Source organism: Hippichthys cyanospilos, chromosome 10 (assembly GCF_059441005.1).
Source record: "Hippichthys cyanospilos isolate Australia breed blue-spotted pipefish chromosome 10, RoL_Hcya_1.0, whole genome shotgun sequence".
In the NCBI taxonomy this organism is placed as follows: Eukaryota; Metazoa; Chordata; class Actinopteri; order Syngnathiformes; family Syngnathidae; genus Hippichthys; species Hippichthys cyanospilos.
Window position 1 is genome coordinate 13,810,242 of NC_142378.1, and position 15,200 is coordinate 13,825,441.

A 15,200-nucleotide genomic window follows, 5' to 3' on the forward strand; every position below is an offset into this window, starting at 1 on the left:
CTTGTCAATGGTCCCTCTATGTGCTATGACTGTTAGATCATACCTATTAAGACTATCACAAACAGTACCCATGTTAAAAAAAAAAAGGAAAAAAACGATAATGCCCATTCTTGAAAGTTACAACTGAAAAAAAACCTGTTAAGAATATAAATGGATGGATGATTCAGCAAGGAAATCAACATGGAATCAACATTTAAATTCGGCAGACGAAGTCACGCTCCGGTCGCGAGTGTCTCCGGAAAGAGCCGAAACAGAAGTGACGTAACGTGACGTCATTGACGCGCGCCGCCGGTTTGACGCTTGTATTTTCACATTAGGTGAGACAAAAATATTGCCCCGACGTCAAGGTAATGTATGAGAATGTTTCTTTTGTTGGTTTTATCAACCTGTCACCGTTTGCACAGTAACATTTTAAAGTTACTATTCAAAACTTCTCCTTTGTCCTCCAACGCCTCGTCTATGTTTTGGCTGACGCTAGCTAAGCCGTTAGCTTCACGATGGCGACTAACTTTAGAAGTACACAAAATAACTCAATATGGCATGCATACAGAGGTTTGCATCCTAAAAATATATAGGTAAATATAGAATAATTGAATTTACGAGGTCCTTTTTGTTTCGGTAAAGTCCTTCATGAACTGACGAGGGATTTTTTTTTTTACATTAGCAATGTTTGCAAAATATCTATAATTTTCTTTGTCTTTCAAAATCGCTGGTTTGTGCGAAAGTAGTGGCGTTTTCTAAATGTTCACTTTAGCAACCAGCGATCACGCTCACCAAATGGTAAACATTCAACGAAGCACAACACTATGGCTCAAATTAATGCAAATGGTCATTTCATTTTGCCTTATAACTATAAAAAGGTACAAATTTAACTGGTACTCAGGTATACAGGATATTACCATGTCAATAAATTATATTAAACAGAGAATAGTTCTTTTGTAAATGTATTCTGCTTTGAATTTTTTAAAAAAATCTGTGCTCCGGGCATTTCTTATTTTTGTATCTTTAATTGACGTTTGGATCTTTTTTTTTGCTCTCATTAGGTGTGAGTGGTGCAAAATATAACTGCAACGTAGCCATACCCAATAGCACCAAGTTCTGCTGCTACCACAGTTCCTTTGGCTGGGAAAAGCCAGAGGATCACTACTATTCTTAATTTGAGGCCAGTTTAAAAGAGAAGAAATAACAGTATCAATAACAAACACCACATGGAGAAAACATGCATTAGAGGAGTGGGCTTCTGAGTTTAAAGTCTCTGGGATGGGGTTAAATGACCAAAGAAGTACGTCATGGTTCACAGCAATTCTGGTTCCCCAATGAAAACGTCTCTTCCACCTAATATAACAGAGGCAGCGCCTCCTGAGCAAGCCGCACCTCCTCCAGTGCTGCCTCTAATAGATATTTCTGACGAGGACCCATCTTGCATCCCAGCTAAACTCCATCCCTCAGATGTTACCTCCAATTCAGATGTCTCCCAACCCAGTACTCAGAATCTTGCAGAAGGTGGGTCATCAATTATAACGTCTAAAATAGCATCTAAAGTTAACTCAAGTCCATCGTCAGACTGGTCTTTGACACAGTCCCCAACTCAAGGTACGATCAATGGCCGCACATCAGGCAGAAAGAGGACTCCCAAGACATGTGACTGTTGCGGTCCCAACAAAAAGGGACAGGATGTCAGAACTTCAGGAGGTGGGCGAGGGAGGGGGAGGGGCCGAGCCAGAGGAAGGAGCACCGGAAAGAACATCCTCGACACCCTACAACAGAAAAGTGGTGACAACCTCATGAGAATTATTGACTTTGACTTGACTGAGGATGTGTTCATAGAACCTGAGCATGAAAATGACATGCACGAGGATATGAAAGAATCAAATACTCAGTCAGAGTCATCTGCTCCTTTACGTGTCTGTATCTCTCTACCTGAGGGGTTAGTCTTGGACAATGGCCAGATGAGTTCTCCAGAAATCATGACGTCGGATAAGTGTACATCAAAAGGGGAAACCAGCATTGAAATTAAACAAGGTCTTGAAAATTACCTTATTATCAATTCAAAAAATGCCCAAATCCCATCGCATCAGGAGCATGTGAACTGTACATTGGCTTTGTCACAGATTGAAAATGGAGATTTAATAAGGTTGTCTGAAACACAACCTGAACTTGAGGACAAAAACAACATTTGTGAACCAGGAAATGGAACACTTTGCTCATCAGGAGAGTCAGCTTCTCCTTCAAGACCAGGAAGTCCACAGGACCACGACTCAGAGATGTATGTTGTACTTGATCCCGACAGAACAGATTCTTCGTCTCTATGTCTCTCGCCTACTCTGTCCAATAGAAACAACACCTCACCCGCAGACCACAATCTCAGATCCACACCCATGGAAACGGACAGTGCAAATCAAGATTCTTCACAACATTATCCAATCGCTATATGCAGCACGCAGCACTGTTGTCCACTTATAGACCATCGTTTGTACTGTCATCCTGGAACCTGGGAGAAAGCGGAAGACCCTCTAACGAATCTCACAGAACAAACAGGTGTGCAAGATATGGATGGAGACGCGCAAAGTGAGGCTAGCCTGGAGAGACTTATTCATCTGGTTCACGGTAACATGATTATCTATTATTATCTTTTGATAACACTGATGATTATTATTGTTGTGTATTGGAACATAGACAGTAGGCCATCAGTTCAGGTATACTGTACCATAAACTATTGATTATAACTTTTTCTGTACATTGTTTATATAAATTATCAAGATCATTTAGCCTTTTATTCTTAAAGGGGAAGTTCAGTAACAAAAATGATTTACATTGTTATTTGCGGTGTCTTAACCACAGTATTCTGATTAATATAGTGTTAGTAGGAGTTTGAATTAAACAGCAAATACACCTTTTTTATGCATTTTAGGATCTGGCCATTTTGCTACTATATGTCGATTCCAAAATGACATCAAAGTTGCTCAAGTAACAAGTCATGGCCCATCACGGCTCAGCTTGCGAACATTACATTAGCAAAGTCAGACAACAGGTGAACCAGGATTGAGCACTTGGCACCTGAGATATCATTTTCAGTTGACAGCAAGTGGCAAAATAGCAGCATCATCAGAATCATATGATGAGACGAATATGAGAACATAGAACATATTGTAAAGAAATGGCTCATTTCATGTCAAGTCACACAAATCATCAGATCCACCCCATGCATACCTTGCATTTTCCCCATTTTTACTCGGTCTGTGCTTTATCTTGTCAAATGAAATAATCCAGTTTTTGAGCCTCCTAATTTAAACGATTTTTGAGTTCTGGTCCTTCAAAGTTCGGGTACCGTGCCCATTTTCCTGGTATACTAATTGCACACTAACATTGGGACCACATTTGGTGACCCTTCTGGCAAGTTGCCTATCAAACAGCTCAGGGTGTCCCCCGCATACTGCCCATAGACAGCTAGGATAGGCACCAGCAAGCCTGTGACCCTGTGATTTGGTGACCCTCTTGTTTTTCTTTTTTTTTTTTTATGCTGAAATAGCTGCAGGCTTGAAAATTGTAATATTGATGCATGTTGACCTCGTCTATAAGATTTGCCACTCAAAACTATTATGGGTGTACTATTTAAAGAGATAATGTCGTTAAAAGTGGATTTTTGAATGACGCAATACAATTTGGGGTCCGTATTTTGGAAATGTTTTTTGGGTTGTCGGGGTTTTAACAAGTTTTCATTATATTTGTGAACTCAACTACCAGTATATATTTTGTGAGTTTGGTGGGGGTACAGGAAGCTTTGAAATAGGACTACGGGACAAAATGACCATTTCAGTTCCTCTACTTTAGGCTTCTCATTGGCCATGTGAGGCAATGATGATTGATTATCCTAAGCTTTCACTATGACCTAAGCCCGTGTGTATGGTACTTTTTAGGAATATTTTCTGAAAATCAGAAAGTCTGTTATCTTGTGTATCGGTCTCCTTATGTATAATGTGCAATTTCTGGATCCTGCCCAAACTTTTACAGGCCATAACTCAAAACATAATTATAGATGCTCGATACCGCTTTCTTCAGACCGATACCAGTACTTAAGTTTAGTTTTTCCTTTTTCATATAGTATTGCTATGAAGTTTTGGAAAGTTTTTTTTGGATATTTAATATCTCCAATTCTGTTTTGCAATTTTTTTTCTCCTTCCTGATAAAAAGAGGCTGTCAGTTTGTTTTTGTTTGGGGTGGTGTTTTGCTAAAAAGCCCCACAATTATATGAGAGTAACAGCAGTATGAGGTAAAGATAATTGATTGCTTCACTATAAAAGTGCATGTGTATTTGAATTCTAAACATTGATTTGAATCAATATTGTATTGGCTCAAATCAGAGCAGAAAATGGAAACCCCTTAATATTATGAAAATGCTTTCTCAATTTTAGACTTCTTGGAGAACTTTTACATAAAATACGGCAGCTTCATTCCCCTTTCTGAGACAGACATCCTGGAATACCTGAAGACAAACAGCAACTGCCATGACTTCAACAACCAGTTAGTGCATGTGCACATGACATATTGCTTTTTGTGTGAAATGTTTATTGCGGACCAATTCTATTGTAATATTTTGATTGTAGGGGACTAAACATCCAGCGGGAGATGGCACGGTATAAGGCAGCACTTGCTTCTGTGCCTGTTGCCGGCTTCATGGTCATCTATAACAAGCATACTTTGACCCTGGAGGATCTTGGTACACTGGAGGACCAGAATTGGATAAATGACCAGGTAAAAGAAATTCTACATTAAGGTGTAGGAGAAAGTAAAAAAAAAATCTATTATTTCAATAGCATGGAGTGGATTTGTAGAAGCTTGGTTATAAATGCTTGGTTTGTAGTCAAAAGAAAATGTGCCATGAGACGTTTTGTTGTCTTTAAGGTGAATTATTACCAGTGAAATTGAACAGGAATAACAAAATGTTATGGTAAAGACACAAAGAGTTGCTGTTGAAACACTGAAGCACACACTACACTGAAATACTGTAACATGGTGGTCTCCTGATATTAACGTGGCTGTGGCTGACAAATCACATTCAAACCAATGCTAAATAGGAAACACTTGCCATCATTTAAAGTAACTTATTAACGCCAATAAAATTGAACTGTTCTGCAGGGAACTTCCAGAGTATCAGAATGTCAGAGGCAATAAACCATACAAATTTCTAAGCACATTTACTGAACACTTTTTGATTGGCAAAAACAATTTTTCAGAGTTAAATGCAGTGTGAAAATGCTTTGCCTTCTACAGATACACACATGCATGCACACACTCCGTGTGGCTTGACCTCTGTTAAACCCGCTGCCCTGGTTCCGCGAACCCCAGGGGTTCGAAAGAACCCATGCTAAGAACCAGTGAACAAAGCGCTCTTTCAGAAAGACTACAAGTACAAATGATACAATTCAGGAGATCACCTTGGTAAACTCACCATTAAACAGCCTGAGAACAAGGCGTAGATATAGCAATATTCAGCCACATTTCCGGGTTTAAGCACCTTACATGCGTGACCCCATCTCACCAAGGGGTCGTTTCCTCAACAAACGCTGAAGATTCTCCATGGATTGACACAAGATAAGGGCAAAGCACTACTTAAGTCAAAACCAAACCACTGAACGGGTTTAAAAAATAATAATACCAAATTTGTGAATACTGGACATGGGAATAGAAACCATTATATGTTACTTTACACTATTTCTTTCTATTTCATCTTGTTCAGATCATCAACACATACGGAGACCTGATTATGGAAGCAACCCAGCACAATGTAAGTGAGATTTGTAAATGTTGAATAACAGTTTAGTCAAATTAGATTTGGCCTTCAATGATTGGTTTAGAATAGAGAATATTTCTTTCAATTTAATGGTTTGGTATTTCTTCTCCTAGGTTCATTTTTTCAATAGTTTCTTCCACAAGCAGTTAGATGCCAAGGGGTACGAAGGTGTAAAGAGATGGACCAAAAAAGTAAGGACTGATGATTGAGATGTATAGTGTTGTAGTGAATTTTGCTTATGAATTAAATTAGTGCTAACACTCCCAATTGTGTTCATTTCAGGTGGATTTGTTTTCCAAGTGGCTACTGCTCATTCCCATCCACTTAGAAATCCACTGGTCGCTCGTCACTGTGACCATGGCAACTAAGACCATCAATTACTTTGACAGCCAGGGCATTGTCTTCCGCCATACTGCAGATGTGAGTGATGTGTTGATAGCTTTTGATGCATAACACCGCTAATGATACAAGATTCATCATCCTTTGTACAGGCTGTTCCGACAGCACCAATTCAAAATCTAACTCTTGAGACTGTCATCATGAAACATTTAGCCAGTCATTTTGGAGCTAGGCACAACTTGGCAAGCCTAGATCTTGCTCGTGAGCTAGTGTTTATTCACCAATTACATTGCTGGATGATGACTGTATTAACAGGGTTCTAACTGTTTTGTTGTTTGTCTGGTCTATTTTAGAACATAATGAAGTACCTTCAGTCTGAAGCGCAAGATAAGAAAAAGACACATTTCCTGAAAGGTTGGAAGATTGCTATCATTAAGGTAACTTGTGAATAAATGTTACCAATTTCACTGTTTATTGGTTAAGAAATGTTGGTTAGTTACTTATATTTGCAGTAATCCCTTGCTTTTCGCAGCTATTAGAACAGCCCCCAATGCCCCACCCCCCGGCGGAATTTTCATGCATGCGTATGTGTACAGCAGTACACGTTTACTTAAATCTTAAAAGTATTCAACCTTATACAGTAACTGTAGTGTTATCCCTTCCCATCACTTTGGCTGTAGTCTCACAGAGAGCCGCTGTTATGTTAGCTTCGCCTGGAAGTCTAAATAGAGTGAAGCCTCCACCTGACTAAACATGATAACAATCAGAGGTTACACTTGAAATTCGAATTTATTACAAAAGAAATCTAGGCAAGAGATTTACAACAGTCTCCATTCGTGTCTACCTAACAAGCGTGTGTAAGTTTCATGAGGGAGACGGACACTCCTACAAGAAACACGATTGGCTCCCGGCGCGACCCCCAACCAATGAGGGCAGGAATGGATACAATTATAATTTCTTTTCATGCTTGTCAAATTAAGGATGACTGAAAATGTTCGAGCCTGTATCAAACGCACCTGTTTTGTCAAGACATGAGCAGTAAATCTTCCTTCAAGCCATGGCACATTTTGGAGCCAATTTTAAGGGAAAAACAAAACTTAGGCACCATTGTTCTCATGGGTGAATGTAGGAAGGGTATGCAAATGCGCAAGGTGAAGCACGCAACAATATGCATCAGTGATTTTTGTCTCGCATGCGTATCTGCGTACCACTTATGTACATGCCTGTGTGTCCATATATATATATATATATATATATATATATATATATATATATATATATATATATATATATATATATATATATATATATATATATATATATATATAGATATATATATATATGAAGTCCATTGCAGGTGTTGATTCTACTTACAAAAATATCCAGTTTTTCAGCTTTACATTTAAAACCTAAAATGTGGCAAAAGGGCACACACACACACACAGGCTCAAACATACATTTGCAGTTTCAAATTTAAGCGTGCTCCCTAATACTATCTGGTTATGCGTTTTCAAAGCATGTTTCCCATCAACATGCATGAATAACATCAACAGAGCTTTGTATTAACTGGGACTCGATGACTTTTTCAGGGTATTCCACAGCAGAAAAATGACAGTGACTGTGGGGTTTTTGTCCTCGAGGTGAGACCTTTTTTGAAAAATTATGATTGAATGAATTTCATTCAATATCATTTCATTGCCTATTCTGTCCTGGTAGAATAACATGGAAAGTTGAAATTTGTGTCGAGTTTCTTCAATGTTGATGACATCCTTCCTCATGTGTCCTTGCCTTTCTGCATCTGCCAGTACTGCCGTTGTCTGTCGGTGAAGAAGCCTCTGCTGTTCAGTCAGGATGATATGCCTCGCATTCGCAAACGAATCTATAAGGAATTGTGCGACAGACACCTCAACTCTTAAATGACTGTTCTGCGGCCACCTCAGATCACACACTGCTCACTTGTGTACATGCAGAGGTCTGCCTAGCTTCCCAGACGGATGTTATTTTACTGATGAGCATCTGTTATGTAATGGCGCCAAACAACCGGGCTGTGTGTTTTCCAATGAGCCGCAGTATTCTTCGCAAGACTTGGAAAGAACTACTGTACTGACGTGGCCACCTACTGATGCTGGACTCGTATGTTTCACGTTGCCTTTCCTTTTTGCATTGAGCATGGCCACTTGATAAGAACTGTCCACTCTTAAGGACTTACTGGATCTCCTCCTTGGACCACCGCGGGCACTCCACCTGCTTGGAACAAACGGAGTGGCCGTTTTAAACATGATCACATTTTAAAGTGCGTATTTTATGCAGGACATTAACAGCAGCACCTCATTGTTTCTGTTCTCTAAAGTAAATCACAAAAAGAAGTGAGTCCATGGACCAACTGTTCGCCGAAAGCTTGAAGAAGGAAGTTGGTTTCTCTTTCTTGGACTGCTAATATTTGCACGGATATAGAAGCTTTTACTTTGAGTTTAGCATAACAAGCGAATGTATTGCCCGTGTATTCTTCCGTTCTTTCTTGCAGGGTTGTGACTTAGTATCATAAAAGCTAACTGCTCATTTTTGGCTGTGGTTCAAAAACAGTTCCGAGTTGACATGCTTTTTTCTATCAAGTCTTTGTTCTGTAACACCAAAATATGTTCGTCTTAAAATTCCATATTTTTCGCCCCAACATATTTTATGATGCTTGCGTTTACCGCATTGTTTAGCTATGCTAGCTAAACCGCGATTTTCAATACAGTATGTGTCCATCCATTTGAACTGTTACACTTTTTCATTGTTAGATATGTAGATGAAGCTGCTGATGTGAAGGCCACAATTGTGGATGTTAACCTAGAAGTGAAACCTGCAGGTGTTTGTGTAGACACATTTTTGCAGGTTTATAAATAGTTCCTCAGACACCTGCCATAGACAAAAAAAGTTATCCTCACTTATTCGTCCCTGAGCGTCTTTTCCATCTTGCTTTTGCTGTTGTATTCTCTGTGGATTTGCAGAATTTAAAAGGTACTTTTCTTCAACCGTTTTCAGCAATAAACAAGTTAAAAGGGGATACTTATTTAGCCATTTTTAGTAGTACAAAGTTAATATGTTTATTTTATTTGATTGCTTCCATTATGTTCACATACAGTTAAAACGTTTAAAAACACATTTCCCCTTTTGCTGTCATCTGGAAATGCCAGCTCCAAACAACTGAGCAGAGATTGGTCATTACCTCAACACGCAAAGTCATTTTCACTCGACAAATGGCAAAATGTTTTTTCAAGGTATTATTCATACATAAAAAAATTGTGTAGCTGTATAAGTAATTGTGGGCTGCATATTAAACTTTTACTGTTGAAAATGGCTAAATAAGCATTTGATCGTTTGATATTTTTTTTCTATAATGATCTGACAACATCCTTATTTTTCATGTACAATTAATACCTTTGAAATCTAATTTGAAAGTTGTCGACTGACAAAGACATGTTCACTGCTCCTTTACGACCACACCTGTTTTCTGGGTTCGCTCATGTGACAGTCACAAGCTCAGCATTGATTGGGTGTTCCCGCAAATTGTGTTATTAAGGGAATTAATCAAACGATTGATAGACCATATAATAACGTTTTACTGTTGAAAAGGGCCACATAAGTAAAGTAGCCCACTAATTCTGTAGTTTAACTACTGTTAGTGTTTGGTTTAAACACCACCGGGGAATATTTGCTGTTTTTTTGTTTGTTTGTTTTGTTAATTTTATTATAATTATTTTTTTAATCCAAGACTGCTGCCAACGTGATTCTTTTATCGCACTTGTACATTTTGTCTTTAGGGTAACAGTGACAACATGCTCAGTGACCGGGCTCATTGTTTCACCTGTACTTGAACTCATAATCTTTAGTTTTTCTTTTCTTTTCATCAGATGACCCCATCCAGATAAATATTCAACCATTAGTTGATGAATTATCCTTATTTTAAATTCCGTTATCTTCTTTTAGCAGTCACCTGACTCGAAAAAACAAATGTTTGTCATTTCTTAGTCTCTGCATTGTGTTCACGATCTTAACACGAAGGCTACAGGGGTTCCTCGACCTCTCTGCTGAACGCAGTGTTCAAGTCATAATCACAGTAAATATTTGTATGGAAAACAGGTTCTCTGCACAAACTGAGCATGCCTCCTGCTGCGTTGACATTTTAAAGACACTCACTTTCTTACCCCACTGTGGCAACTATTTCATTGATAGCCATAACCTCTAAATGTAAACCAAGAACTTGCATTGTGTATGATGAGCAAGATGAGCTTTGCAGCATTGTCCCAGGACCTTTTCCATTATGCTGCAAATGCAGCCATCTAGCATTCCATGATTTTGCTTTCTATATCTGTCTGAAAGAAGTGTGCTTAGTTTTTAAATAAATAAAAAGTAAGGATTAATAAGAGATTGTTATACGGTGCAAAATTATATAATAAGTCTAAAAGTAAAATCTTATCAAGAACAAGCGCTTCAGAAAACGGTCACATACAACACAATGGAATTTCAATTTAAGTGGTAAAACTTAGCAAGTGTACATTCTATATGTACTGTACATACAGTGAAATGAATGAATCATATAAACGGGATTGGGCCATAGCTTTCAGTTATTTCACAGGAAAAATCCTACTGCTTAAATGTGGCCTAATGCTCAATTCTGCCATTGTGTTCTTTACTCGAGGCCACGTTTGTCAGCATTACTGCACTACTAAAAACCACCATCAGAGGTAGCTATTTATCACGATTTGTTGTTTTCTCTAAAGCAGCGATGTCTAACTCGAGTCCTCAAGGACTCACGAGTTGTGGATGAAGTGCCACGACTTGAATGAAAAGATGCTAGAAGAAAAAACATGGATAGTACATGGAAAGCGCCATCATTATCATAGACAAAATAAAAAAAACAGCCAATTAAGGGTATAATAAAACATCTAAAAGAGCTGTGTTTTTCAATCCCAGTGTGCCTGTTAAACTTAAAAATGACTTTGTTGAGCACAAGGCCCACATGATGAGCTTCTAATGCACAAGTCTCAAACTAAAGGCTAGATTCGGCCCCCCACATTTTTTATGCTGATTTAACTTAAAGTTTCTGGCTAAAATGCCAAACTTGCATGTTGTCGTCCAACTTTTAAAATTCGGGGGGACATTTTTTTTTTGTCTTTTGAACAGGTTTTACCAGCCTCTGACTTCAAAACTCGTGAAGTGTGTGACAAAATTAATTTGATTCACAGTCATTCCGGCCCTCTTAAAGAAACTATACCTACAATATGGTCCACAATAAAAAGAAGTTTGACACCAATGAGTAAGTAGAGCTTTTTGTTATGAAGAGGAATTATGATGTTTCCTTATTGTCATTACATTTGCACAAAGCAACAAAATTTCCCTTAACAGGCCCGAAACATTCAAGAAACGTAAAGAATAAAGACCAACATAGGGAGAAAGGATTGAAAGGCCTGTTGGTACTCGCTAAAAAGTACCTCGAAATCTTACATGATAACAGAACATGATGTATCTTGGAGGACTCTGGCCATGTCCCCATTATTATGAACTGGGGAAGAAAAAAAAAATTGCACATGCCACAGACTTCAACACAAATGTTGAGACATTTATGTAGAAGACTAAGAGGGGCAGCCAATCATCCACACTGCAGTAGGTCATGTCACGTGTCGAGTAATGCGAGGGGCATGTCCACAAAGTGTGTATCGAGGTGTGCTTCGTATAGGCAAGGCCTGGAAATAATAACGTCTGATGCCTTGCTGGTTGGATTGACCACGTGACTGCTTCAGGAAGTAGGTTGACGGTATGGTGGGCATTGCAAATGTAAAACGGCCGCAAAATGCAATGGAGATCGATAGTCATTTCATAATTTGTGGATTTCGCTCTGCTTTTACACCTGTGTGTGCAACTGCAATCGTTTTTCGATCATTGTCTGTTGTTACAATGGAACTTGTGCAACAAAGGAGAATAGCCTCTATTATCTTTTATAGCCTATTTTGATTTGATTGCTTCGAGTAAGGTAAACAAAAAGCGTGGAGAAAATATTCTAAATAACAAATGAACAAATTATCCTTATAGAACTTGTTTTATTTGTTCAGTGAGACCAGCACATTCATATAATTTACGTAATTATCCACAGTATTCTCAACACTGTTGCCTTATTTGGCTTCTGGACCACTTGATGGCACCATAGAGCAAATGAAGCAAAATGAAGCTTTGAACCATGTGCAAACTGCAAAGTTTCATTGCTTCAAGAAGCTTCATTTGGCCATCACTAGACTTAGGAGACGGTGCCCCGCTTGATCAGAAAGTCTAATCAGGCAGGAACAATCATATTGATGGCAAAATCAAAACAGTGTACCGAAACCCAGTTGGAACGTCTGATTCAAAACATTGTTCCAAGGTCTGTATCAGGAAGACAATGTTACGTGACTGTTTTATTTTGTGTTCCATTAATTCCCCAGTTGTTTCAAAACGCCAGCGTTGTCTTGGCAAGTGAACATTGATCATGTGATGATAATAATAATAATAATAATAATAATAATCATACCATTATACTACAGTAAATGGACATTCCTACGAAACGTAAAATGTGTCTGGGGGAAGTAGAAAGACAAAATTGACATAAATGTATATATATTTTTTGATGCAATGATTCTGTTATAGGTGTTTTTTTCATCTAGACTATTTTGGCATACCCGCTGGGATGTTAGCTGCCTTACATGCTTGTGAGCTGACTATTTTGCAACAGATGGGCATCTTAATCTTCCTCATCTCTCTCACCACAGCAACACTTCTGTCCTTATAATATGTCATTTCTGTTGTTTACAAGCATTAAAAAAACAACACAGGCATTCATTTGACAATGAAAAACAGTTGTATTGCAGTGGATATGTATGTAATCAAACACTGAGTGCCTGCCATCAATTCCATCAAATGTGATTGTTGATCTGACCCGACTTCCTCCTCTGGTGCAATCAGCCAGCACTACAGGCCTCCTCATCACCATGACAATAGTCTTTCCCCGAATGAAAACAAAGCTGTGTTCCCGTCATTTCAGCCTTTTGCCATTACCTTCGACAGGTAGCTATTTGCTCAAACAACGTGCTTAGTGCTACATGTGTTATACCAGCAGCATTTTTGACAAATAATGTCGGTGCAGAATCCGTTCAGAACATTGTCTTTCTTTACCTTGATAAGGAAGTCCACCCCCAAAAAATCATGACAATAATATATTCTATGTGTCTCCACTGGTCTGAACATGCCATTCTGAGCTTTGATTGGTTGTTACCTCAACCCGAGTATCTGATAAAATTTTCAGTCAAGATTCACAAACATTGTACCTGTTTTAGCCAGTTAAGTGGTTTCTAGTTCCTCCAGACTTTTTCCAATTACTTCCACAGTCGAAACATTTTCATCTATAGTTGAACACAGGTGACTGAAGATGCTGTCAGTTTATAATAGGTTTTTCATTGGGTCGAAGGGATTATTATTAACCCTAACCCTTACTTTTTAACAAATGTCGCAGTGAGAAATGCCTAAAATGCTTCCGTGTTATAATTCCAACTATACGGTATCTGCTGCGACATTAAATTGTACTACTAATACGACTGCTAACAATGGGAGCATCAGTCACACCTGTACATGGAATATTCACCCATCCAACGAGATCCCAAATATTTGGCGCACGACTTGGCCTCGTTGACGTAAAATAAATTGGTCCTCGGTGAGAACTAATCGGGGAGCCCTGCAATAGAGGCTAATTCTGGCAAAAAAGAACACATATTGATTAATCTAAATATTATTTTTTCATAATAGCGCAGATTTTCGCTTATTCCTATATACTCTTTTTTATGATTACTCATAGCAAGCTATAGTTAATATACCTGCAATTTCGATTAAATCCATTTTTATTCTTTTCAATTGAGAAAAAGTCTGAAGCAATAAAGTTGGTTCCTCTTTTGCGGTCCTCATATCATTTTGGGCTATGACAGCATGATTCGATTTCTGGCGTTAGTGCAATTTCTAGTGCGGAACACTATGGCCTCCTTTTGAAGCACTTAACATCGGAGTTGGCTCTGTTGTCATACCATGACCGACTGACATATGTCAGTCCCAACAGGCTGTTTTTTTTTTCCTCTTCCCTCCTGAAGCCATTGGTCCACGCCGCGGAGGAGGGAGGGAAGAAGGGGAGGGTAGGGGGGCCGATAAGAGGACCCAAGGAAACACCGACCCACTGACTCGGGCTGATGGAGCTTCGTGTTTGCACAGGATAACTTCCAACTAAAAAGAGATCACGTTTTGTCTTTTGTAGAATATTCTTGTCCTCATAAGTGAGAGCGAAGCCCAGATGAACGCGCATGGATCAGCGTAAAGAGAAAGGAAGCTAAGTCAAAGACTGACTTATTCAGCTGAGGAGTTGAGAATCATTCCACATCGGAAAGGTTTTAAGGACGTGCGCTTTGTCAAACGAGATGCTTCTGGTCGTATAAAAATAAGACTTCAGAAGCACCGGGATTCCCTTTGTCCCCACGTGTGGAGGAGGCGCAACTGAGGTAAAGCAAGACTCGCTTTGTTCCGCTTAGTAAACCGCATGCACTTTTCTTGTTTAAAGACGTTGTTATTTGAATGTTTCAACATTGCAAAATACAGTTGATCTAGAAAAGTTGCACGGAAATACATTTGAAGAGAAATTTAGGCGGGATTTGTCTTGTTTTGGGGCTAAAAGTTGAGCTGCACCGCTGCTTGCTTGCTGTTGCTGTAGACTAGAGCGACGGTATATTCACTGTCAAACTGTGCTGTCAGTATAATCCGCTTTATATTGATTGGTTCCGACTATGATAGACGCTCTATACTTGGCTACGTTTAAATATTTTATGTTGTCGTGTTTTTGGTGAGAACCATTATTACTCTGCACAAAAAGTGTTCAAAAAATTACAAAGAAGAAGCTAAATGTGATGTACAGCTGAGAACAGGGTGTCCAAAACATCATGATTCAAAGGCCACTGAAATTCTTTGATTTTCACCACTTACTTTGATTAATATGCTGTAGCTATACACTGTACAATGATAA

The 15,200-nt window shown here is 38.8% G+C and overlaps 2 protein-coding genes across 3 annotated transcripts in view; both read left to right on the forward strand.

Moving 5' to 3' along the window:
• Positions 1-273: 273 nt before the first annotated feature.
• On the forward strand, positions 274-10,541 carry LOC148417215 (uncharacterized). Of its 2 annotated transcripts, none has more exons than XM_088426472.1 (10): positions 274-347; positions 1,044-2,607; positions 4,413-4,521; positions 4,605-4,752; positions 5,738-5,785; positions 5,905-5,982; positions 6,074-6,211; positions 6,484-6,567; positions 7,720-7,770; positions 7,936-10,541. In XM_088426472.1, the coding sequence occupies exons 2-10, from the start codon at positions 1,290-1,292 to the stop codon at positions 8,044-8,046; spliced, it is 2,085 nt and encodes a 694-aa protein (XP_088282598.1). In that variant the 5' UTR covers positions 274-347; positions 1,044-1,289; the 3' UTR covers positions 8,047-10,541. The 2 variants fall into 2 exon arrangements, with proteins under 2 accessions (XP_088282598.1, XP_088282599.1); XM_088426473.1 differs by having other exon boundaries at positions 274-317.
• Positions 10,542-14,377: 3,836 nt separating this feature from the next.
• pde4ba (phosphodiesterase 4B, cAMP-specific a) overlaps positions 14,378-15,200 on the forward strand; it is a 118,847-nt gene continuing 118,024 nt past the window's right edge. Inside the window, exon 1 of the mRNA XM_088425176.1 lies at positions 14,378-14,682. The gene's annotated coding sequence lies outside the window, so the exon portion shown is untranslated. The remainder of the gene's footprint in view (positions 14,683-15,200) is intronic.